The sequence below is a fragment of the Coptis chinensis genome, chromosome 1 (assembly GCF_015680905.1).
Source record: "Coptis chinensis isolate HL-2020 chromosome 1, ASM1568090v1, whole genome shotgun sequence".
In the NCBI taxonomy this organism is placed as follows: Eukaryota; Viridiplantae; Streptophyta; class Magnoliopsida; order Ranunculales; family Ranunculaceae; genus Coptis; species Coptis chinensis.
This window is the reverse complement of record NC_141456.1, coordinates 20,099,255-20,126,993: the sequence shown is the minus strand read 5'-3', so window position 1 is coordinate 20,126,993 and position 27,739 is coordinate 20,099,255. Positions and strand designations below refer to the sequence as shown.

The 27,739-nt window shown below is 37.2% G+C and overlaps 1 protein-coding gene across 1 annotated transcript; it reads right to left on the bottom strand.

The window, feature by feature from the left end:
- Positions 1–26,347, bottom strand: LOC147522766 (glutamate receptor 2.8-like). Its single transcript, XM_086595027.1, has 5 exons — positions 25,707–26,347; positions 7,205–8,532; positions 1,707–2,019; positions 1,070–1,476; positions 1–741 (listed from the first exon to the last, which is right to left on the bottom strand). Exons 1-5 carry the CDS (start codon positions 25,969–25,971, stop codon positions 193–195), a joined length of 2,862 nt encoding a protein of 953 aa, XP_086451153.1. The 5' UTR covers positions 25,972–26,347; the 3' UTR covers positions 1–192.
- Between the last annotated feature and the right edge of the window lie 1,392 nt (positions 26,348–27,739).

Genomic DNA, 27,739 nt, shown 5'->3' with positions numbered 1-27,739 from the left:
TAAGAAACAATAGTCACTTTTAATTCCTGGTCCCTTGCAGTATTCTATAGTAACTGGAATTTACAGTCGAACTTTGCTCTCCTAATTCGTAAGACTCAAGTGTAATGAATTTGAAACTCAAAAAAGAACCTAACCAGTAGAGGAGTCAGTAGTTCATACAAGAAAGATTGCAGGGTATATGACCTAAACTAATCAGTTTACTGAAGTTATCTCTATTACACCTGGGGGTTCTCGAATTGGTTTGCTGTGATCTGTACTGGGAGTGCTTCCCTCTGTGGAGAAGACAGTATCTTCTTGCACAGATACACTTGTTGCTGGACTTTGAGGTGTACTTACATTGTACTCTGCAACACAACTTTCTCTTCCATCAGTCGTCCTTGCACTTAGAAAATCAATCTTCTTGGATCCTCTAGAAGATATTTCTTTCTCCTTATCAAATTCGACAGCCATGGCAGAAATTTTTTGGGAAACAGAGCATTCAGAAGTAATAATGTTCCTATGCTCATACAGGAAAATTATGAAGAATACGAGAAAAGCAGTGGCAGAAGCAACTCCAGCAATCATAAAGAGACCCTTAAAGCTATCGAGGGTGAGGCTTTCGGAGGTAGTAGTCCCTTGCTCTTGACATGAAACCTGCTGCCCAAACCATTCGCGATCAATTGCCTCCATTTTGTCTCCCTCTGTCACATTTAAGATAGCCCTCGAAATATCAGGTACTAGAGGCGAACCCTTACGAAAAACCTGAGCAAAATGTTTAGGAGCTCAAGTTAGAACAATGGAGTTGTTTTTAACACTTAATAGTGCAAATTGTCAAGATACAACCAACAACCATTACTTCCTAAAGTATAATTGTTGTTGATAAATTATATTTACCATTACATACTGCTACTGTAATGGGACATGCGACTGATAAGTTATATTTCAACCCTTAATGATTGTTGGCATCAATAAGTGGTATGACAGACGGTGTTTGTAAATATGCAGAGTGACGTATCTAGTGATTTTCATGTTGCCTACTAATAGGTGACAGAGTTGCTCTCAGGTGACGACGAGTAATAGGGTTACTTACAAAGCCAAAGCCAGCAGTCCTGTGTGTTGGTCCAACCATCTTGTATTTTGTGCAGTATTTTGCAAGGAGGACCTTAATATAAGGGATCTCATCAATAATGGCGGAGACTCCACCATTTTGACTTCCTTTTGACAAAGCCTCGTGGAACGCTTCTACATTGCCGTAGGGCCTCAACTTGGATGAATGAATGCCCAAGCTTTGAGCTAGTTCGTAAACAAAGGAACCTGAGAGATAACCTACATAATCTCCGGTGTTTTTGAGATCGCTGATGTCTTTGATGGTGGGTTGGAGTTGCTGTACTGTTAACATCGAAGTTAAGCTAGCCGTATAACTTGATGTCAGAATGAGGACTACGAAAACCCATATAATCACCACAAACCTTGCGAAGTTGCTTATTATCCTTTCCTCTGCAAACTAGCAACAAAATTATTCGTTTACTCTCATAAAATAAGCTGGGTTCTCAACCCTTGTAACTCAACACTTGAGATTGCAATACAAGTGGTTCTCAATCTAGTTATCACATTTAATTTTCTACCACTAAATCATTCCAAAAGTGTTAGAGTGTGAGTTGACATATTAGTTTATTTAACGCAGCAAAGTGGTAGATTTTGTGTAAGAAAATGAGGAAGGAAATTACTATGGGCAAACACAAGCGTCGAGAAGGTGAAATAGAAGATCGTGCCCACTTGTTGCGAAGGTTTGCCTCTAAAATCTTTGTTTATACCATGCTCTAGAACCCAGATCACGAAGCCAGTGTAGATGAAAAATGCCCCAGTTGTTAACCAGAGCTCCATGGTTAGAGGCTTCAAGAAAATCCACGCATTCTTCCTATCATCTTCCTTGACTGGCACTACAATTGATACCCCGGATTCCGTAATTGGCACTGTAAAATCCACATAGTTGGATCTTTTGGCAAGAATTGTTACATCTCCCACAACCACGTCATAATTCTGCGAATTTCAGTAAGAATAAAGAAATACTTCCGACTTAATTCAGAGAAGTAAACGATCAAGAACTAAAGGAAAAATGCAAAGTTCAAGGATAAAAAACTAAAGGTCGGCATTGTAATGTAATCGGTCTGAGTGAAAAGGTACTAAAACTTGTATTGTTAGATGGTCACTGACATTTCATGATGTAGGAACTGTTGCGATATTATGGGATGTAACAAAGTTAGAAAGAAAATCTCCTCTAGAATCAGGGAACATATTATTGTTTTCTTGGCTATTTAAGCCTAACGTTTGTAAATGAGAAAGTAATAAAGAATCCCCAAATCTGTATCTTCGAATTTATCATGGTATCGGAGCTAAGTCATTCAAAAAAAAAAAAAAACTTCCAATCCTGAACCCTAAACCCTAAAAAAAAAAAAAAAAAACTTCCAATCCTGAAACCTCTATTCAAACCACTCAAACCCCAGTCATACATATACAATCAGAAAATTTGATTTTCAATGCATGAGTCTGAATGAAACAAATTATGATGTGTGGTCTCAGCTTATGGAGATGCATATCGCTGGACGTGAAAAACTTGATTATATTCTAGGCCAAACACCTCACCCAGTCGAAAGTGAACCCTCTTACACAAAATGGTATGCTGAGAATCAGAAGGTTAAAGGTTGGTTGTTAACTTCAATGTCTCTTGAAATCATGAAACGCTACCTACGGTTGCACACCGCACGTGAAACTTGGAACGCACTTGCCAAAGCATTTTATGATGGGTCTGACGAATCACAGGTATTTGCATTAAACCAACGAGCGTTCTCTACCAAACAGCTCGGTCGTTCACTTTCAATTTATTATGGTGAACTTATCGAAATATTTCAAGAACTGGATCACCGTGACAAAATCACCATGAAGGATCCTGAAGATGTGATCCAGTATCGTAAATCAGTGGAAAGGTTGTGTGTACATATATTTTTACGTGGCCTTGATCCCGAGTTTGAACAGTTGTGTGGAGAAATTCTTCGAAAAGATAATTTGTTAGACTTGGAGGTTGCTTATGCATATGTACGATGTGATGCAAATCGACGCACTACTCAAAATGATGATTCTAATCTTACTGAACCTTCTGCTATGGTTGCTCGACAATTTAAACAACAGAACAGGAAGTTTGTTTCAACCATAGGTCGTGTACCAGAATCATCCAATCCTTCTGCAGAAAAAAAAAATCGGAGCTATGAACTGGGAGGTAATCGATCGAGAGGTCTTGTACTCACCGTGTTGGAACCGGACATACAAAGACGCGATATTACTGGTGATTGGGTACCCAAAGTGGTGGGATCGAACAAAGCACCACGTGTGCGTAAGGGCAAAAGAATCTTGGTTCATTGCCATGGCAAAGTCGAGAAAACGAACCGGTTGATGAAGCTTGTGCCTCTGCCTTAATCGCCAAGTCAGGTAATGAAGGTAAGGCACTAGTTACTTTTTCACCTATTAGTAATGACGCATGGATAATTGATTCAGGATGTACCGATCACATGATTTTTGATAACACCTTGCCTCACTCTATGAAACCATCTAAATGTCCTACTGTGTCTACAGCTACTGGTACTTCCTCTCATGTAGTAGGAGAATGTTCACTAACTCTTTCAAAGACTTTAAACTTGGATTCAGTTCTTGTCGTCCCATCTCTTAACCATAATTTATTATCCGTTTCTCAAATTACTCGTACCTTACAATGTTTTGTGATTTTTTGGCCTAACCATTGTGTTTTTAAGGATATCAAGACTTGGATGACAATTGGTTATGGTACTAGACAAGGGAAGTTGTATCATCTTGAGTTGGCACCGACAAGTTCAACAAAGTTGGCTCAAGTATTTTCAAGTGAAAGCTCTACTAATCACCCGAAATCAGAAATTTGGTTGTGGTACAAACGCTTAAGTCATGCGTCTTTTGGGTACTTGAAGAAATTGTTTCCACACTTGTTTTCTCAGTTATCTGTCTCAGATTTTAAATGTGATATTTGTGAATTGGCTAAGAGCCACCGTATTCCTTTCCCAATAAGTATGAATAAAAGTCAAGTACCTTTTATGGTCATTCACTTCGATGTGTGGGGTCCCGCGAAGCACCCCTCTCTCAGTAATGCTTGATGGTTCGTATCTTTTATTGATGATCATACCTGCATGACTTAATTGGGTGTGTTTAATGACACATAAACATGAAGTAAGTTCTTTATTCAAGCAATTCCACAAGATGGTCATGGCACAATATCATTCTCATATACAAGTTCTTCGGAGTGACAATGGTGGCGAATTTGTGAACAACGATGTGGCTACTTATTGGAGTACCCATGGAATTGTTCATCAGACAACGTGTCGATATTCTCCTCAACAAAATGGGGTCACCGAGCGCAAGAACCGTCATCTCCTTGAGGTGGTTCGTGCATCATTATTTGGTGCAAATATGCCCACCCGGCTTTGGGGTGAGGCACTAACATCAGTAGCCTATCTTATTAATAGGGTTCCCTCAAGCTCACTTAAATTTCAAACACCACTTCAGGTCCTTCAACAAGCCATAAACTCACCTACTTTTTCAAATTTACCTCCTAAAATATTTGGATGCATAGCCTATGTTCATCTACCTACACATTTAAGACATAAATTGGAACCCCGTGCTCTTCGATGTCTATTTGTTGGTTATGCTTTACATCGAAGGGTAATGCTTGTTACCATCCACCATCTCGGAAAAATCTATATTACTCATGATGTTCGATTTCATGAAGAGGAAATGTATTACTCTAGATTTGAGTCTACATTTCAGGAGGAGAAATTAGGTGATACAGGGCCTTATGAGGAGATTATGAAAAATATTCGGCTGTCTCATGAAAATGTTACGGAGCTCAATGATACACGGATTAGTGTGGAATCAAGAGATGATGCAGTGGTTGAGGAAAATCATGGAAATGTGACACTGGAGGGGTCGAACGAAACTCGAGGGGATGAAATCGAAACAAATGCAAGTGGTAGCTCTCCTGAAATGAATGATGAAACTCTTGGAACTCAAGATAATCCAACCACACCTCCCATGGCTGAAGTATCAGATAACCAATTGTCTCAAGAGTCTGCATCCAGCATAGAACCTTAGGTAATATCTGACCACAATAGAAAACTTCTACCCAATCGGGTAACTAGAGGTATACCTAAAAACGCACTTATGAACTGTTCTTAAATCCAAACCCAAATACCCAATGAATAACTTTCTATCTTACCATAATTTGTCAAAAGAATGTGAGGTATTTGTGAATCAATTATCTGTTGTGTCTATTCCTAATAGTGTGCAAGACGCTTTACGGGATACACAATGGAAGGAGGCAATGAACGAAGAGATGAGATCCCTTCAAAAGAATGAAACATGGGATGTGGTTGACTTACCTTATGAAAAGAAACCAATTGGATGCAAGTGGGTATTCACAGTTAAATACAAGGCAGATGGAGCTATCGAACGGTACAAAGCGAGACTTGTTGCTAAAGGATACAGTCAATCGTATGGTGTTGACTTTATGAAAACTTTTTCCCTTGTCGCCAAGATGAATACAGTACGGGTATTGCTATCTTTGGCTATGACCTTTGATTGGCCGTTACATCAATTTGATGTAAAAAACGCATTCCTACACGGAACTCACAAAGAAGAGGTATACATGGCATTGCCCCCAGGATGTAATATATCACTTACAGGAAGCAAACAAGTCTGTAGATTGCAGAAATCCTTGTATGGCCTAAAGCAGTCGCCCAGGGCGTGGTTTGGCAGATTTACAAGCTCAATGAAGGCATTCGGGTACCGGCAATGTAACTCCGACCATACGCTTTTCCTAAATCATGAGAAAGGGAAGATTACTGCACTTATCATCTATGTTGATGATATGGTAGTCACCGGAGATGATATGGATGAACAAAAGGTACTACAAAACTATCTTGCTCGAGAGTTCGATATGAAAAACCTTGGTCCATTAAAATATTTCTTGGGGATAAAGGTGCTGCGATCAAAGAAAGGTATGCTCTTGACTCAACGAAAATACACTTTGGATTTGTTAAAAGAAACGGGTATGTCAGCGTGTCGTCCAGTATCTACTCCTATGGCTGAAAATGTGAAGTTGGGAAACTATCCAGATCAAGTCCCTACGAACAAAGAACAGTACCAAAGGTTAGTGAGCCGGTTAATGCATCTTGCTCATACACGGCCAGATTTGGCATATGCTCTGAGTGTAATAAGCCAATTCATGCATTCCCCAAGTCAAGAACACATGGATGCTGTTATTTGTATCTTACGTTACTTAAAGTCCTCTCCCAGAAAGGGAATTATAGTTCGACAGAGCAATGGAATTAATATTGAAGGATATACCGACGCAGATTGGGTGGGATCGGTTGATGATCGAAAATCTACATCAGGATACTTAACCTTTATAGGTGGTAACTTGGTGACATGGCGGAGTAAGAAACAAGCTGTAGTTGCAAGATCAAGTGCCGAGGCTGAGTTTCGGGCCATGACAAATGGAATATGTGAGGTATTGTGGCTTAGAAGATTATTGCATGAGTTGTGTGTTAAACATATGCATCCAATGAAGTTATATTGTGATAATAAGGCAGCTTGCGACATTGCTCACAACCCGGTGCAACATGATCGGACAAAACACGTTGAGATTGATCGACACTTTATCAATGAGAAACTCGAGGCTAAGGTGATAGAACTTCCTTATGTTCGGTCTCAAGATCAATTGGCAGATGTGCTTACCAAAGCTGTTTCTAGTCAGGCATTCCATAAATGTGTTGAAAAGTTGGGCATGAGTAACATATATGCTCCAACTTAGGAGGAGTGTTGCGATATAGCTTGAGTCCTACGGTTAGTGGTGATATGTTAGGACTACTGTAATTATGGGATGTAACAAAATTAGAAAGAAAATCTCCTAGAATTAGGGAACATATTATTGTATTCTTGGCTATTTAAGCCTAACGTTTGTAAATGAGAAAGTAAGAAAGAATCCCCAAATCTATATCTTCGAATTTATCAGGAACCTTTCCAGGTGTGGATGGAGGAGAAGAGGGTCCGACAATCTTTGCAGGTGCAAGGTGTCTTAGATATATGACTAATGAACCATTCTCTTATATATCCAGATTAACAGATGATTGCGAATACTTTAACTGACCTGGAGATAGACTTGGTATACAAGTTCATTGTAATCTCCCGCGCTCTCCCCGTCTGCCTTCTCAAAAGGTACAAACTCATAGGGTAGGGCATATTTCATTGAGTCAACCGCAGCCTTGAATACATCTATGCAAAATCCAGTGACCAATGTGGCATTAGTCTTTCGATCCTTTTCAACGTTAACAAAATTACTAAAACCATTGATTCTTGGAACTCCAACCTTCAACTTCCTCTCGCTTGCTGGCATCTCCCAACCCTTTGGAACCACAGTTGTCTCACCAGGCCAGATAATGGCTCGAAGATTAGTCTGGGATGATGTTTTCGTTGTCAAGTCCGAGTTCCCTGAAAGTCCATGTGTTGGACTCCAGAATCCAATTTCTCTTTCTCCTTTCCCAACTAAATTGATTATTTTGAAAGTCGATGACTGTAATTGTCCATCTTTGAGACAGAATTCTCCACTCAACCCTTGAAACTTGGTTTGCAAGATTGAATCCCGAAGCGTAGGACCGTTTTCAGAGATCCCAAGATTTTCCAGGTCTGTAGTGTTTGTTCTGTTGTCTAGTTTCTTGTACCGAGGACTGACAGTATTAAGTCTCTCAACAGCAGTTGCCAATGCCCAGACACTGTCATACGCCCATAGGCCAATTATATTCAGCTCAGCTTCATCAATGTCAGGATTTTTTTGAAAAAAAATTCGTTTCCATCTTCTTTTAAAGTTGTCAAGCTTTCCAGATCCTGGCACATAAGCTTTTATTCCTAGTACACCTTGCATTGACTCAACAATAGAGCTATTCATGGAACTCAAGAGATCTGTAATCCCATCTGTGATGATCCACACATACCCTTTACTCATCATTCTGAGTTCATTTGCTATGGAAAAAAGGCGTGAGCCAAGAGATGTCCTCATGTGCACCACGAAAACCCTGGTCTGCATGGTCATCAACTTGTACAGTTCACCGCGAATCTGTACATCAGTTGGTGAAGAACACAAAACACTCCGGTATGGAACATGTGAGTTGACATCTTGGATGGCATCAATTAGATACGGTATCATGTCCTTTCCATAGTCAGTGTCTTCATATATTGGGACCACTTCCCTCCACCCAAAGGATTTAATAATTGCAGCAATAGCTATCACTTGTTTGGAATCATTTAGAGTTGTTCTGATTAAATATGGGGTTTTGGTGAACGAGATGGAAGGACTGGTTGCTGAGAAAGAAATGATGGGCACTTCAGTTTTGTTCCCGATATCAACCACAAACACGGCCTCGGAGGATGTTTGAGGTCCTAGGATGGCTTGCACTTGAACATTCTTTATCAAATCTACAGCTGTATGTACATTGACCAAAGAAACCACTTAATTAGTTTTTGTGATTTACAATATTTGTATTGGTAGTAACCTGTTATAAGAACAGATCTTTCTACAAATTAATCTACCTGTATAACCAGACTAGCAACACATTAAGTAAAGCCATCAGTTTTGTGACAATAGGGTAGCACTATGAATCCTATACTTCAATAGGATAAAATGTCAATGCCAGTGTTGCGCAAACAAACTTCACTTGTAACTTGAAAGAAAAACACATTAGAGTACTTGGTCCTTGGAGGGGTGAATGAGTGAGGCTCTTTGATCGCATATATTCTAAACTGGTTTGTCTTTTTCTTACCTGGTGATCTAGAAAAAGTCAAGAAACCAAGTAGAGGCAAGCAGAAAAGCTCATATTTGCTGAGATCTCTAAGGAAAGTGAATTTGGTCACACAAAGAAGAACAAGCTAGGCCCAGAAACTATGAAAAGATAAGTCCTCTTCTAAAACTCGTAAGACTACACAAATTGATCCTCGACTAGTTACCAAATCTCAAGAACTAGTGATTGTACTTAAGAAAGAGAAAGAAGTTATGTCATCAAGAGAGAAGTCCTCTTCTTCGGTTGCTTCTTCCTCAACTTCTGAGGAGTTTCCTAAGGTGAGCAAAGAAACAAACGAAAGAGCTATCTCCAAGTGTGGTCTCTCACTCACCTGGTGAAAGAACGAATCCTACTATAGCTATGATGAAGAAAATGGCTAAGGCAAAATATAAAGGTAAAAATCTTGATGGTTATATTAAAGAGATCTATCTCAGATCAATGTTACTCTTGGTTTAACATATGGTTGTTGCGAATGTGTGTGCTTTTTCTATGATTTTGAGAAAGCACAAATGCACCTTAGGAAGGACCATCCTGTCTTAAGGGATAAACTCATGTTTGGGTGAGGCGATAGAAGGTTCTCTTTGTTGCGTGTACCCAGACCAAGTGGGTTTCTATTCATGAGATTCATGATTGTATGGCTAGTAGCCTAGTGTTTTGTTGTGAGACTCCCTTTAATGATCATACTTTTAGGGAGTATGTAACTTCTGTTGTTTCATGCTACAGGTAGAGGCAGTGGCGGAGCCAGGAAATTTCTCCGGGGGGGGTAGTGTAAAGTGCTAGGAGGAACCCATTTGAGGTAGTGACCGAATGACCTCCACTACATACTTCTACCAACAATGTTTCTTATTTTGCCTCTCTTCGATTCAATTTTGGGTTATGCTCACTCCAAAAATTCTTTTAATTTCTTTTCGAGCACGAAGGCCTTTGTTTTACTTTGTAAAAGTGTTGGGAAAACAAGCCTTAATCCACTATTTCCTGGTGTCGACAAGAAAGACATCATCGAATGCATAAATAGAGTCACACGGGCAAACCAAACCTCCTCATAATGCCTAGGTGGGCCTAAATAGTAGTTTTTTTCTTTGTAAAGTACTAGGTGGGCCTAAACAAGTACTACTAATTTAGTTTTTGACCCAAGTTGAGAGGGGGCCTACGCCCAACCTGGCCTCTACATGGCTCCACCACTAGGTAGAGGTAGTGGTCTGCCTGAACCTCATAAACTTTCCAAAAAAAAATCTGAAAAGATAGAGTTTACGTTCCAAAAATGGCTGGCTTGGTTGGTGGTCGGTTGGTGCCAAGAAATATGGCAAGGTGGAACATCGTGCTATCTTTGGATCTTAATTCAGTTGCATAATTGTGTGACTTGTGAGTGATTGAATTGGGCAGGGCCCACTTGGAACAGGGAAGACAGAGTACCATTGGAGGAATAGACAAGGGAAGCCGGTCAACAACACATTCAGAAATAGAAAGAGTAACGATTGAAAATAGAGCGGTTGAGATGATTGTGGACTTGGTTCTTAACGAGTCGCAGTATTGACACCCGATTTTATGGGATTGACACTCTTTCGACCAATTCCAAGGTATTGTCACCCCTCCATTAATCACATAAAAAAACACATACGGCAAGAAGTTGTCGCGAGATCGCACAATCCACGGCATCGGGTTGTCGCGAGTTCCCATATCCCACGGAAGGTTGTTGTCGTGGGTCCTTTTTTGTTTTAAAATTTTTTTAATAGCCACCGTAAAAAAATTTAGTTGTCACGAGATGATTGTGTTCACTAAAATGGAGTCTTTGCTTGTATTAATTATCAAAACTCTTCTTCATTAATTAATTTGATCACAAGTTTTTCTTATAGCATATGAAAATATTTGCCGCGAGATAGCAAAATTATGCCTCGATTGTACATTTTTTTTCATGATTTTGGTGTTGTTCTTGGAGTGTATAAAGAAGCTCTAAAGAAGAAAATGAGATATCCATATGTCGTGTGTGTTAAATACGCATAATTTGAAGTTAAAAAAAAAAACAAAAAACACAAAAAAATCCTCCGCGACAACTCACTATAGTGGGATATGGGATATCGCGGCAACCCGATGCCGTGGATTGTGCGATCTCACGGCAACTGCCTACCGTAGGATATGGGATCTCGCGGCAACCCGATACAGTATAACTATCGAGCATGTAGGGTGTAAAAGGACATATAAAGAATAACCATTATTGTTCTACTTTTTGCCAAAGGAGTGCCAATCCCATAAAGTGGGGTGTCAATACCGCGCCGTTCTTATAACACACATGGATCCCGTTCTTATAACACACATGGATCTAGAACTGTATTTGGACACAGACATGAGGGTCCATGTATGAGTGGGCCGAGCAGACAGGTAACATCAAGTTCAGGGTTAGGATCCAACACTGGGCCACGTGATAAATATGGCCCAAACAAATACTAACCTTTCTAATGTAAGCATACAAACAGTTACCTTCGGAGCTGCCCTCTTAAGCCCATCTAGCTACTTCCTTCTCCAATAGTGATCCCGATTCTCAAGGAAACACCAGGGGTGCGTTTGTTTACCAGGAATCGGACTTGAGGAGTGGAATTAACTGGAATCCTTGGTGGACCACTCACTTTTGGCCTATTTGGAGACATAGAATCCAATAGAATTGGATTCTAAACGGACTCAATTCCTTTTTATTAAGTCTTTGATGGACCCACGTAATCCAAAGGAATCCTAGACTATGGGAATCGGTTTTTTATTTCTAATCCGAAAATGGGGAAATAAACTAAAAATTGGAGTCTGTTAGAGGATTCTATACGGCAACCAAACACATTAATTGAAGTAGGAATTGAATTCCGATGATTTCTAAATGTTTGCCAAATACACATTTTGTAAGTTGGAATCAAATTCTATTCTAATAGATTCCATTCCAATGGTTTCCTACTCCATTCTATTCCTAATTAGTTTCCAGTCTCAGTTGCCAAACACACTCCAGATTGATACCATATTCCCCAACTCAAGCTTCTTTGGAAACACAACACCACTTAACCTCATTCACTGCTTGCGTTGGAACTCAAGGGAAACAAAGTGAAACGGATTCCTTGGTTGACCACACCACCCACTGTCAACACGCATTTCTAATCAGAAATCATGGGAAAGCTTACAAACAATTGGTTGCGAGAAACTCGAGACCTATCTCACAGTCTTACCCCTTATACAAGACCAATTAACTCAAACACTGAAGTGGGTTTTTCTTTGGATATGCCCGATCACAATAATAAGAGGAAAGCAGCTTCAAATTCGTCAGATGTGGCTGACATTTCTGATGATGAGGAACTGCTGCTGGGAAGGGGAGTGAGAAATGCAAAGAACAGATCTAAAAAAGCAAAGATTTATGTTGAAGAAATGAGGAAGAAAGGAAAGAGCCACAAACTCATTCCCAGGATTGCACCAATCATCTCTATCTCTAGTGATTCTAATGAAGGGAATGGAGAAGTAAGAAATGCCTTGGTTCCATATCAACACCAACAAGGGCATAACAATGCTCTAGAACTGGCAGATTCTACTTCTGAAGATAGTATTACACAGCCTCCTCCCCTGGATTGTGACGACTCTTTTGTTCAATCATCTGTGACACAAAGGTTAGAGTTTGGGGAACAAGTGGCTAGGAATGAAAGACTATGGCAACAAGAACTTAGTAGGTTGGATTATCAAAGCTCTGATTAAGGTTAAGTGGTTATCATGGTTCAAAGATAAATGGTTCTGGATCACAAAGTTTAGCTAAAGGGTTCGCGGTGGCTGCCCCTACATAGCCGCCTTCGTCTCCATGATGATACAAGCCTGAAATTGTCGGGGGATCGGTACCACCATAGCGATTCAACAACTAAACGACCAAATTGATTGGGAAGTATGATGTTGATGTTATATGTATCTCAGAAACAAAAGCTAGTAGTGATAGTATTAGTTGCTTAATTACGTAGAGTTATTAAGTTTAGTGGTTGCTTTGTTGTTTCGGCTATGGGGCTTAGTGGTGGTCTGGTTGTCCTTTGGAAGGATGGAGTGGACCTAGAAATCCTTGGGGCTTTCCAAAACAAATTAACATGTAAAATTTCAAACTATTTTCCTTCAAAAGCATGTTTTTTTTTTTTTTTTTTTATTCCGTTTGTGTATGGTAACCCTGTTTCTCACCAGGCCAACATCTCAAAGTTTGGGATTAATTGTGTGATTTTTCTCCCTTGGTACCAGGTCCTTGTACCTGTTTGGAGATATTAATGATATAACTTATCTTACTGAAAAGATTGGTGGTAGAAGTAGATTTACTAAAAGCATGATAGAGTTTAATGAGTTGATTAGTGATTTAGATTTTGTGGATTTGGGTTATAAGGGCCCCAAATTCACTTTGAGTAATAACAGAAAACCTAATAACCATATTTTTGAAAGGCTAGATCGTGCTCTAGCCAATCCAGATTGGATGACTTTTTTCCTCATGTTCATGTTAGAACAGTGGCCCATGTCACTTCTGATCATTTGTCCCTTCTTATAAATCTTAGTTGTAGAGAAGAGATGCTCCCTAGGCCTTTCAAGTTTTTTGATATGTAGAGAAGAGATGATCATTTGTCCCTTCTTATAATTAGTTTCGTTTTTATTATTTAAGTACAATTTAGAAGTATCTCGAAGTCGTTTATGAGTTCTAGTAGTCTGAAAAGGTTCCTATTATGACATAGATAGATTAGGAAAGTGTTTCTTAGTATTTTAGTAGGTTTTTAAGATGATTTGATGGAGTTCTCTATATAAAGAGCTTCATAGACGAAAATTGTAATCAACTCTTTAATATTATCAATAAACTTATATTTTAATTTATCTCTTTTATGTTCTAATGAACAATTTATATCGCTTCCGCGACGTCAATTGGTATATATCAGATTTTGACGGTGTTCTAGGGTTGATATCCAGTTCAAAGTTGAAGAACGTTCCCAGGACATAAATACTAGTTTTCTTATGTTCAGAGTATCTTTGGATTGAAGAGTTTTCTTGAATGATTTGTGTCTCACCACCCATAGTGTTGATACAATCTTTCCTCATTAAAGATCACAACAAGAAGGTAAAGATAGGAATTTTCAATCAATTCCAACACACTAACCATAGTGCAACCTCTACATCTTCATGTTTGATTTTTTACCATTCACATTTTTCACCTTCCATCCACATCACCCTACCACCAATGATCCTTACTCACCATTGTTTTCATTAAACCAGCACCATCATTAAAAAAAAAGTAGTGAAAAATAGACTAGAAATGAGGTCATCTTGCTGAGCTTCTACAGATCGTAATACTGGAATTTAGATTGCGTGCTATATATCATTACGAAGATTATTGAATCTACTTTCCAACTTAACTGATGGTGTCTCATTTGGAATTGTCTAGAGACAGATACTTTAATTTTCATCCAGCCTGTCAGATTTTAACAAAATTCCAAATTTTGAAGAAAAAAAAAAGTGAGAAAATTTCTCAGTTAAATCCACAACAACTTCATGCTTAAATTTGTGTTATCAAAACAAAAGTATGTGAACTACAAGACAATCTTCGAGATATTGATTTTGAGTATTATAAATCTCATCGCTATGATTACTATGCTCGTTTATGGCATGAAGAAGACTATCTTAATTGTTATTACAAGTTGTCTCATTTACAAGCTGCTCTTAAAAAATATTCTCAAACACTTCAAAATTATGAATTTCATTGTCAAGAAAGTATTAGACAACAACAACTTTATGCACAAAGAATTGGTGAAGAACAGATGTATGCACAAAGAGTTAATGAAGACCAAATGTATGCTCAACATATTGCTGAAGAGAATTATCATCGAGTGCAACAAGAAAATGAAGAGAATTATTGTAGATTGCAATAAGAAAAAGGAATAATGCGACAAGAGGAACAAAGACAATGGCTGTCTGACATGAGTAAAAGTGTGATTTCTAAAAGTTGAGCTTCTGTTACTAAGAAGTCATTTTCATCTCTACTTCCATGTAAAAAAGTATTTTCTGCCTCTACTCTTAAAGTTTGTGATTGTATAGTGCATTCTACTCTCCAGAAAGATGAAGTTCAAGTGCTTACAATTGTTCTAGTATCAAATCACATTGTGGAGAATGAACAAACTATATATATATATATTTTGAGAAGGAGAAAAATATTCAAGAGAGGTTAATGTTGCTAAAGTTTTAGGAGATGATGTTGATTTGCATGAGATATTGTCACTTATTGCTAAAGAAGTTGTCAATGTTTCTAATCTTGAGCAAAAACTCGATGACGATTTAATTGTTAAAGAGGAGGAGAATATGGTATATCACATTTTTCCAAATAAATTTATTTGTGAAGACCCATACTTTAAATTTTGTAAAAAAATTATTGATGTTAGTGTTTGCCAAAAGAATTTTGTGTCGGATTGTCAAAAGAAAAGATGGAACAATCAAGCTATTGTGTCTACTTCGCCTTGCTCCAATCGAAGAATTGTCATTCATATGCATAACTCGAAGGCAAGTTATTTTAAATAAGGGGAGAATAATGTAGAACATAGAGCCTATGGTTATTGTCTAATTGTTTTTAGTAAATCCAAATTTACTAAAAACAAGCTATTTTCGTTTTTATTATTTAAGTATATTTTAGAAATGTCTAGAAGTCTAGTTTATGAGTTCTAGTAGTCTTAGAAGGTTCATATTATGATATAGATAGATTAGGAAAATGTTTCTTAGTGTTTTAGTTGGTTTCTAAGATGATTTGATAAAGTTATCTATATAAAGAGCTTCATAGACGAAAATTGTAACCAACTCTTCAATATTATCAATAAATTTATGTTTTAATTTATCTATTTTATGTTCTAATGAACAATTTATATCGCTTCTGCTACGTCAGGAACTCTATTACTCATGATCTCCCTGATTTGAATGTTTGACATAAGCTTGCTGCTATTAAAAGAAGTCTTAATACTTGGAATAAAAAAGTTTTTGGTAATGTCTTTTTTAATATTGAGAAACATCAAAAACATTTGAACCAGGTGCTTTTAAAACCTTTTAGTGTAGATAACTATAATAAAGCTAACGAGATCAAAGTTCTTCTTCTTGATTGGTATGAGAAAGAGGATCTTTCTGGAAACATAAATCCTCTACTCATTGGATTAAGGATTGGGGGAGAAACACCAAGTTCTTCCACCTATCAACTCTCTATCAAAAAAGAAAGAATAAGATTGATAAGATTAAATCTAATGATGGGGTTTGGAAAGAGGGTAGAACTGAAGTAGGGGAAACCATGAATAATTACTTCTCTGATATCTTCTCATCCTATACATAATCAGGATATTCTTGATCTATTTCAATCTTGTATTACTGAAAGGGAAAATGATATTTTGACTGTTGTACCTTCTGTTAATGATGTGATTTAGCATGTGGTTAATAAGATAAGAAGTTTGAAGGCTCCTGGACCTGATAGGTTCCAAGGAGTCTTCTTTTAGCAATGATGGGATATTGTTGGTCCTAGTGTTATGGATTTTGTGAAGGATTTCTTTATTTATGGTCATCTTAATCTTGCTTTCAATGAGACTTTTATTACTTTGATTCCTAAGATTTCCAACCTTGATCATGCTACTAAGTTTAGACCTATTAGTTTATGTAATTTCTATTACAAGATCATTTATAAGATTTTGACTAATAGGCTTAAAGGGTGTATTAGTAAGATTGTTTCCCCTTTTCAAGGGGCTTTTATTAAAGGGAGAAGTATTAGCGATAATGTAGGTTTAGCATGTGAAGTGTTTCATAATATGAAAAATAAAAATGATGGTTGGGTGGCTCTTAAGATGGACATGGCTAAAGCCTATAATAAGGTTGAATGATCCCTTTTTTATAGCATTTTTGAACACCTTGGTTTTATCAATAAATCAAGAGGGTCTTATTCTGCAGTGCCTCTCCATGTACTGTCTCCTTTCAAGTCCTTCTCAATGGGTACCTCCCAAGAGAAGATCATCCCTGAGAGGGGCCTTAGACAGGGGGACCCTCTCTCACCCTACCTGTTTATTTTGGTTTTTGAAGCTCTATAGGATGGTTGCCAAGGTTGAATGCAGTGATGATGTACATGGCATAAAAATAAAATGGAACTCCCCTGCTATTTCACATCTTTTATATGTTGATGATTTTATTCTGTTTGCTAAAACTACTATGCATAAAGGGGGTAAAATAAAAGGCATTTTAGATGCTTATTGTGAGGCCTCTTCCCAAAAAGTAAACTATGACAAGTCTAGTATTTTCTTTAGTAGGAATGTCCCCTTTAGACAAATAATAAAGTTGAAAAGGTTATGAAGGATGAGAATGTTTACCTCCAAGAAGACAATCCAATAGTCCACCTCACAAATGACATCTCGATGTATTAATATTAATCCAATTGCTACAAGCGCATGGTAATTTCAGTTTTTGTTGGAGTGTCACTATTTAATCAAATCTTTTCATTGGAAAAAATGAAAACAAAATGGGGAAATCTGATAGAAGTAATGAGGCGCACGTTGATCAGACCCCAAATGTGCATTTTATTACCTTTATAATGTTTCAAATATGTAATTCTTATGCTTTATAAACAGACAACTCATAGCTTTTGTTACCTTTTGCAGGTTACAGGCCTTTTCAGACTACTTATCATAAAAGATGCACTTTATCGTCAAAAGAAGCTCTATTAATGCTGCTTAGGAAGATTCGAGCTTATATGAGGAAGTGCGTAAAAGTCAAAATCAAAGTCAAAGTCAAAATCAACGATCAGCGGTTAAGGACCCAAACCCAAAAGTCTGAAACTTATGGCCTTCACTCAAAAGTAGTCTTGCATAACCAAAGCTTGCTCATGAAGAAAACCAAAACCAAAAGCTAAAAGCATAAAGTATAAAGGAAAAAACAACTCATGAGGTGTCTTGCATCTAAGAAAAAGCATAAAGCAAACTCATGAGGTGGCTTGAATCCAAGGGAGAAGGGCAAATCTGTAACTTATCAACTCGAGTTTCATTTCATTGCTTTCATTCAAGTCTTCATTTTAATACAAGTCATCTTCTTTATACAAAAACTAATCAAAGTAGGAACTTATTTAAAGGATCAACCCATTGAAACTACCTTTCCCCTTTCATCAAACTCCCATTCATTCATCTTGAACATTCCATGGTGAACATCACACTTACCACTATCATACAAAGATTACATGCCCTTACATTCAGTGCAACTTACGGGCGCACGCGCTTTCCCTTACAATGGACTGTACCCACCGTTTGTACAGATTATTTCTGGATTTCTTCTCGCCTAACTTAGTAAAAACACTCACGTGTATAGTAACAATATATGTGGATTGACATCAATCCTATATATGGCTGTTCTAGTGTCCCCTATGTTATCAGGTGACAATTATCCTACATGATTGCGATCTATATCTAGAGCACTTCGAGCAAACAATAAATTCGGTTTTGTCGATGGCTTCATCACACAACCCACTACTCCAAAAGAAAAAACAAAGTGGTCACGATGTGATGATCTTGTTGCTTCATGGATTCTCAATTCTGTTAGTCCATAAACCCGTGGAAGCATTCTCTATGCCGACTCTGCATCCAAAGTCTAGAAGGATCTAGGTAACCGTTTTTCACAAACTAACGCACTCAGGGTTTTTCAACTCAAGGACTCAGTCACTCTACTCAAACAAGACAACTGTCCCATCAGATACTTCACTTTACTTAGTCCTTATGGGATAAATTAAGTTCTCTGTCTATTATTCATGCTTGTACTTGTGGTCATGCATCTGTTTTTGCCAAAGATATTGAAGACGGTTGTTCCATGAAATCCATGCAAGGTCTTGATAATTGTTTTAAATATATTCGCAGTCAGATTCTATTAATGGATCCATTTCCTCATATGTCTAAAATTTATTCTTTGATCAGACAGGAAGAAAAACAACAAGAAATTCATGCACTGTCCCTTTCTTTTGCTCCAGACGCTGCTGCCCTGAGCACTCAATTTAAAAGGTCCAACTAGACTCCTTCGAAACCCGACCAGTACAATTCTCAGCCAAGCAACAATGGTAAACCCACTAGAGATGCAACTAATAATAGTTTTCCATCTCACGGCCATACTCCTCGTGATAATACTATATAGCATACCACACCCCTTTTGTGACCATTGCAACAGGGTTGGACATCATATTGGTACTTGTCATAAACTGCATGGCTATCCCTCAAAGAATGCTCAAGCCAATTCGGTTGCCACAGATTCCAATCCTCTAGTCTTCTCCACAAAACAATACAACAAAATTCTAAGTCTGCTCAATTTAGGTAGCACCACTTCACACACAAACCTGACAGGTCTCTCTCTCTAAATCCATATGGATCATCGATTTTGGTGCTACAAATCATGTATGTTCATCGTTAATATAATTCTTTTTTCTAATTATAAAACATGTCCAAATCTCTCTCTCTCTCTCTGTTTCTCTAAATCCATATGGATCATCGATTTTGGTGCTACAAATCATGTATGTTCATCATTAATTTTTTTTTCTAATTATAAAACATGTCCAAAACATTCCACTCTTAAACTTTCGGATGGAATAGATCATTTAATTACTCATTTAATTACATTTACTCATGTTGATCATTTAATTACATTTAATTACTTATGTTGGTAGTTACTCTTAAACTCCTCTATTGCATCTCGACAATGTTCTGTTTGTTCCCACCTTTCATTTTAATTTGCTTTCTATTAGTGAACTAGTCAAGTCTCACCCTATCTCTGTCATGTTCACTAATGATTCTTGCATTTTTCAGGACCAGTTATCGAAGCAAGAAGAAGATTGGATTGGGATGACTTAATGGGGGCCGAACTCTACCATCTTCAGCTAGCTTTAGTTTGCTCCTTCCACAACGCCACCACCAATAATTTATGGCACTGTCAATTAGGCCATCTATCTTCCACTCCTTTGCAGATTTTAGCTAAGCAATTTCCTTTTATTTCTAGTTCCAATAATGTTACTTGCCACATATGTCCGCAAGCTAAGCAAACATGTTTATCTTTTCCCAAAAGTTCAATGAAAACTATTCGACCTTTTCAAATGATTCATTGTGATATTTGGGGTCCTTTTCATTTACTATCATATTCAAATGCTCGTTTTTTCTTAACAATTCTAGATGATTTTAGTCTTGCTACATGAATTTATCTTATGACTGTCAAATCTGAAATTGCCACACATTTACAATCTTTTTTTGTCATGGTCCATACTCAATTTCATTCTAAAATTCATTCGCTCATATCTGGCCATGGTGACATTGATGACCAATTTGATGAAATCCAAGTCCTTCGATCCGACAATGGATCTGAATTTATATCCCACACTATGCAACATTTTTTCTCCAAACACGGGGCTATCCACCAACGTAGTTGCGTTGCTACCCCCACAACAAAACGTTGCTGAAAGATAACACCGACACTTACTCAATGTCGCACGAGCATTATATTTCCAGTCTCATCTCCCATTATCTTTCTGGGGTGAGTGCATTCTCACCGCAGGCTATCTCATTAACAAACCACCTAGCCCGTTATTACATGGCAAATCACCTCATGAGATTTTGTTTACAACACCACCTACTATTACACATTTTCGGGTTTTTGGTTGCTTATGTTTTGCTCCTAACACTGCTATTCAAAATAAATTTGATCATAGAGGTAAACCTGCCATCTTCATTGGATATCCCTATGCTAAAAAAGGATATCACATTTATGATTTTTCTTCCAATTAAGAAAATTTATACATCCCATGATGTGCTTTTCCATGAAACTGTTTTCTCTTATCAACATTTCTCTTCCAGACCATCAGACTTACACGTTCACCCCTTACCTATCCAAGACAATGTCACTTTCGAATTTAATTCTCCTCCACATGTAGCTCCTATTTTGCCTCCTAATGATCCTCTTCCATAATCATCTCAACAACCCACACCCTTAGAACCTCCTCAGGCACCATCTGCACCTTAATTTGGAACCTCGATCCTCAAGCACCACCACTCAATCCCCCTACATCACCTCGATCTACTAGAGTGCGAAACCTCCACCACATTTCATCCAAGATTATCATTGTCCTACTCTCACTAAGGCACCTAAAGTCCCTTAGTTTGACCAACCTCATTTAATCGGACTCTAAGGTATAACTAAGTCTTCCACTCCATATCATATGGTTTTATATGTTTCTGATACTAATTTTTTTTTTTACTTGTCACAAAAAAAAATTATCTAAAGTTTCTTCCTCAGTTGTACCTATATCCTTTTCTCAAGCTATCAAAATTCTAAAATGGCAAACTACTACGGCTGTTGAAATTGAAGCCTTCGAAAAGAATAACACATGGACTCTTGTTCCATTATCATTCCATCATAAGCTTATTGGTTGTAAATGGGTTTTCAATATCAAATATCATTTCGATGGCTCCATTGAGTGTTACAAAGCTCGTCTTGTTGATAAGGGTTACAATTAGATTGAAGGACGGGACTATCATGACACTTTTGTTTCTGTTGCAAAATTAGTCACTGTCCGATTACTTCTATCCATTGCTGCTATCAGAAATTGGTCACTTCATCAATTGGATGTCCACAATGCCTTTCTCCAAGGTGATTTAGATAAAACCGTCTACATGACTTTACCTCCTGGATTCGCCAAATAGGGGGAGCACAGGATCTGTCGCCCTATGCTATCAATATCAGTCATCTCGGCCGATTAATCGCATATCGCTTGTACACGGTTATATTTTACCGATTTTAAAAATTTTCTCACCGATCCGATTTAATCACCGAATTAACCGATTAATCGGGCAAGATGACTAATTTCTCACTAAACCGAGAAAAAAAAATTGGTTCTCCACCAAAAAATTACATAAAATGAATGAATTGGATTCTTAAACCGTATTAATAATAATAGAACCTAATCAACACATAAAGCTAAGAGTTTACTTATTTTCATTCCCTTCCTTAACGAAAGTTAAATATACAAATTATTGTATTATCGATTCTCTCTCCCTTATTCCTTTAAATATTTAACTTAATTGTTGTGTTTGACATCTATGTAGTACTCCAATATTTAGTTAGTTAATTGTGATTATGAGAATTTGATTTTTTTTTTTGTATCTCAGATAACTATTAGAAATATTTGGTATGATTATATTTTGAAAGTGTCAAATATATACATCCGACGTGATATAACCGATTAATCGCATATTGCTCCTCGATCGATTAGTTCTAAAAACTCATTTTAACTGCTTAGTTGTTGACTTAATAGGTCCTTATATGGACTCAAGCAAGTTTCTCAGCAATGGTTTGCCAAACTCTCTTCCACCCTTATCACTGCAGGGTTCACTCAGTCCAAGTCTGTTTTTATTCTCTATTCACTAATATTCGTAGTTCTAATTCTACATTAGTCCTTGTTTATGTGGACAACATTTTGATCATAAGTAACAATCCATCTATCATTCAAAACTTGAAGCATTTTTTAGAAGCAAAGTTCTATATCAAGGACTTGGGACGTCTCAAATATTTCTTGGGTATCAAAGTGGCTCGCTAAAAATATAGGATTATTCCTTATGCAAAGCAAATGTATCAAGAACATTCTATCTGATTGTGGTACCATTGGTGGTCTCATTTCTGACTTCTGTATGGAACAAAACATCAATCCCACTACAGATGATGGCATATTACTACAGGATCCTACAGCCTACCGTCGCTTGATTGGGCGCCTCCAATATCTCACGGTTACAAGACCTATACACTACTTTATTCATTATCTTAGCATGCAGTCCCCGCGGACTACACATCTAGATGTTGCTCATCGTATACTTCTCTACCTCACAGGTTCAATGAACAAAGGGATTCTATTATCAGCCACTAGCTAATTCTTTCTGTGATTTTGATTGGGCTGGTTGTCCTATCACTCGTCATTCTACTAGTGCTTATTGTACTTTCCTTGGTTCTAGTCCTCTCTCCTGGAAAACAAAGAAGCATAGCACAATGTCACGTTTTTCCACGGAAGCAGAATATAGATCAATGGCGACCCTTGCCTGTTAGGGCAGGGATCGGGTTAGGTTCGGGTCGGATATGGCTATATCCGAATCCGAATAGTTTCACAATATCCGAACCCGAACCTGAACCCGATTAAATCCGAAATTTAATATTCAAACCCGACTGACCCGATCGGATAACACTAGAAATTCAAAAAAAGCCCAAAAATTATATCTAAACCCGATCTCGAATCCAACATACTCGAATCCGAATCCGACCCGAATACATGAACGGATATGAAAATCGACCCGAACCCAATGTATTCGGTAATCGGGTCGGGTTGGATTTGGGTCTACCCGACCCGATTCCATGCTCTATTGCTTGTGAACTTCAATGGTTGAAGTATCTTTTGAATGATTTATAAGGCATATCTCACTCATCTCCAATGACCATGTTCTGACGACAATCAAGCAACCTTTCATATCTCTCAGAATCCGGTTTTCCATGAAAGAACGAAGCACATCGAATTGAGCTGTCATTTCTTAACCAAAAGATACAGAGCCAAATTATTATTATCTCCTAGCTTCATTTCATCCTCAAATCAGGTTGCTGACACATTCAATAAACCTCTTGGCAAGGACGTCTTCCTAAGATTAATTCGCAAGTTTGGGTGTTCTTGACATTCACTCTCCAACTTGAGGGGGAGCGATAGAAGTAATGGGGCGCATGCCCTTACATTCAGTGCAACTTACGGGCCGGGCTCACCCCCTTTCCCTTAAAATGGACCTTACCCACCATTTGTACAGATTGTTTATGGATTTCTTCTCGCCCAACATAGTAACACTCATGTGTATAGTAACAATATTTTTGGATTGACATTAATCCCATAGATTTAGGAATCACTTAGAGTGATTCTCTCACTTGTAAACGCTAAATATATCATTGTGTAATATGTAGAAATTAATCAAGTAAATATTTCATATCAATCCATTCTCATCTTATCAAAATCCCATGTTTAGTGATAGAATCTCCACATTCTATGCCTTTTCTTCTTTTTCTTCTTCTTCTTAATTAAAAATTTTGGCGTTGCACTTCTCTCATTAATTCTCTCTCTCTCTCACTTATTCTATTTCACCAATTTCAAGTTTAACCATTTGTCTATTTCACTCTTTGAGTTCTTAACGGTTAATCATCTCATACTCATAGTTTTTTTTTTTTTTTTTTTTTTTTGTGAAATTTGAATTTTTTTTTATTTCATTTACTTATAGTTTTGATGTTCATTTGGTTACGTTTTTGTAGTTTTCATTTGATTTGTGACTTAATACTAGATTTGGCTCTTAATTTATAATAAAAATTGGTTTTTTTTCTATTGTATTTCTTTGCAATATATATGGTGAATTTTTTTGGTGATTATAGACAGGCTAGAAAATAAAGGCCTAGCTTAACGTTTCGCCTAAGGCCACATTTTGGGTTGAGCCGGCCCTGTTTAGCTAGAAGACAGGCAGAACTTTCAGAACTCTTAGTTGAATTCATAATGTGGCATTTTGAATAAAAACTACAACATAAACTACAACGTAACAACCATTTCAAACTACAACAAAAGCAATCAAGAGAATGGAGTCCCTGGTTTTGTATGAATGTGCTAGAATCCATATTTCATTTGGTTCATGCATGCTTTTGATTATGTTGAATTCAAGCATGTTTATAGGGAGACTAATAAGGCTGCTGATTACTTAACCTCCCTGTACTTGAATGAATGTAATAGTTCTAGGTATGTGTTGATGTTCTATTCTCATTTTGATGAAAGACTTATTTAGCACAATTGTAATGGAGGACGGACTAGGTACTATACTGTGTAACAGAGATTTATTAATGAAAACTAGGGATGTTGTAATCCCACTTAATCATATCGTCAAAAAACAAACAATCATTTCAAACAATTTCCTATCAAAAGAATGAAACCAAAACTTTTGGATCTTGTGAACTTCTCAAAACCATTTTGTAATCGTCAGGATTAGGAGTGCAATTTTTCCCGAAATTCCAATTTTTTCGAATTCTGATTTGAATTTTTTGGATTCGACATCAATATTATTCGACTGATTTCCAAAAATCCAATTGCCGAAAATCTGATTTAAATTCGGATTGGCTTCGGATAATTTCTGAAATTCCGTTTTTTCCCTGAATCCGCGGATACATATCCGATCCAATTTTGCCCAATTATATCCGATTTTGCCGAATTATTATTTGGAATTACATACAATATATCTAAATTTCTAATGTAATTAGAATTGTTTTAATATAACCCCATTTTTTTCCGCTCATTTACAATGGATTAACTTGCATAATCAATAATATATAGTACAATCAAACTAAAAACCCTAGAATTAGTATTTATTGTACAAGTTATAAAATAGATTTAATATTAAGATATTTGAATTTTCAATCATTTCCTATTTTTATCCAAATTATCCAATTTCCCAATTTCCCATTTTTTCCAAATTCCAATTTTCATCTAATTTCCAAAACTTCTGAAAAAAATCGAAAAACGGATCGGATTCGGCACAACATATCAGATTCCGAAACCGAAAACCCATATTCCAATCCCATCCGACCGAAACACACCCCTAGTCCCACAGGTTTTGGCACTCTTAATTTTGGCACTCTTAATTTTCTGGTTACAAGCTAAGCCTAATGCCACATGTTCAAAATACGAAAGAAAAACAATATATCAAGGAGGGCTTAACTGTTACAGTGTTACCTGCAGTTTATTGATCAAATTTTACGTACCTGCTGAAGCGGCACCTACTATGTCACTGTTGGAGTTTCGGGTATGAAGAACCAACTTTCTAGTGTAATTGCGAGTCGAGTAGTAATCATAGAGCGCCATAGATATGCAGCTTTGGCTCATCTTTCCTACCCATGTATCCAAATCCAGAATCACCCCTACATCTACACTTGACATCTCACTAGTTATACTTTTGATTGCACACACTAACACTAACACAAAGATAATAGAAGAAGAAAGTGAGGGATAGTCTGTTATCTTCTTCATTGGAACAGAAGATGTTGGGTTGGTCGTTAATGCTTTAGCTTGATAAAGTTTTGTTCATACGTGTAGAGAGCCCTTCTCCCTGTGAAGGAATGAATTAATTCATGAGTTTCTAGTATTTACTAGCAATTAATCAGACAATCTAGACATTAATGTGTCGCAGTCCAAGTTTCTCCGAGTCAACAATTCAATGGTGTTTGATTATAGATTGCTGGAATATTGTCCTCGAGTTTCTCCGAGTCAACAATTCAATGTGTTTGATTATAGAGTTCTCCGAGTCAACAATTCAATGTGTTTGATTATAGATTGCTGGAATATTGTCCTCAAACGAGTTTAATCTCCATTCTGATCTGTAAACAAAAGACTAACTATCAACTTAGTGGTCAACTTGGTCTACTTTTTCCGATTTGGTGATTGATTTTCATTTAATTTCATTTCTACTTTCAATTTTTTTCAATTTGGTGATTCTGTCGATTACAATTTAAAATATGTCAATTGTTTTCTTAAGAGCATCTTTAGGTGAGATATTTTCTTAGCATCAAACACTAAATTTCGGTGTTTTTTCATCTTCAGGAGACTCACATGTTGATGAAAACATTAAAAAAAAAAAAAAAAAAAAAAACAAACCAAACAAACCAAACACCAAATCGGCCAAAATTTGGTTCCAACTTTGGTGATGTATCAAATCACTCACGCGGTTTTAGAAAAACAGTGTAGTTTTTCTAACACCGCGTGAGCTTTGACTTCTAATTAGACTTATATGGCACGGTTTTGTCAACACCGCCTGGGCTTGGGCTTCTATGGCGCAGTTTTGCCAACACCGTGTGTGTTTTATCTAAAAATTAGAAATTAGGTATTTGGATGCAATTGAAGAAATTAGGAAGTTTGCAATTGAAGAAATTAAGAAGTGTTCAATTGTATCCAAAATGATTATAATTATGATTATGATTATGATTATGATTATGATTATGATTATGTATTATGATTATGATTATGATTATGATTATTATTATAATTATGTATCCAAAATGATAAAAATGATCCAAAATCTATGATTATATGATCCAATATCCAAAATGATTAAAAAACTATCATATTACATAAAATTTATTTAGCTCTCTTCTTACGCCCCTTACCACTCGATGACTCTACTCTTTCTATTTGGATGTTCCGAAGCTGCTCTTCTAAGTTCTTAACCTGAGAACCAAGATCTTCTATGTCTGCACGAAGGTTAACTACCTCAGCCTGAAGTTAATAATATCCATGATGTTGTTGCGTGTACACCTGCTGAATATCCTCATATGCTTTTCGAGTCTCCTCATACGCACGTTGGGATTACTGATATGTCTGAGAATATGCCTCCTCTCTTTCTTGGATGTAATGATACAAAGCAGTCTTCATCCCATCAAACATACGAATATTGCTCTCATATCTTTCCCGATAAACATCCTGAAAATCCAAGAAAATACAGTGTGAGTACATATTATATATATAATAAAGAAGATAAATAAAACAACTAAACTCATCAGGGTATACTGATTAATCTGCGGCTCTAACTCATGGAAATGAGCATCAGGCACCTCAGGAATGGAAAGGTAAATAGCCTCCCCATCAGGTCCACACACGGCAAACATCATCGGATTAGTGGCAGACACAAGAGCTAGATGATATGCATTCATAGGTTGTGGGTTGTAAACAGGCTGTGGCGGATGAGGAATATGTAGCTCACGTCTCATCCCTGTTAGTCCCATAAACTCGAAGTTGTTAGCCC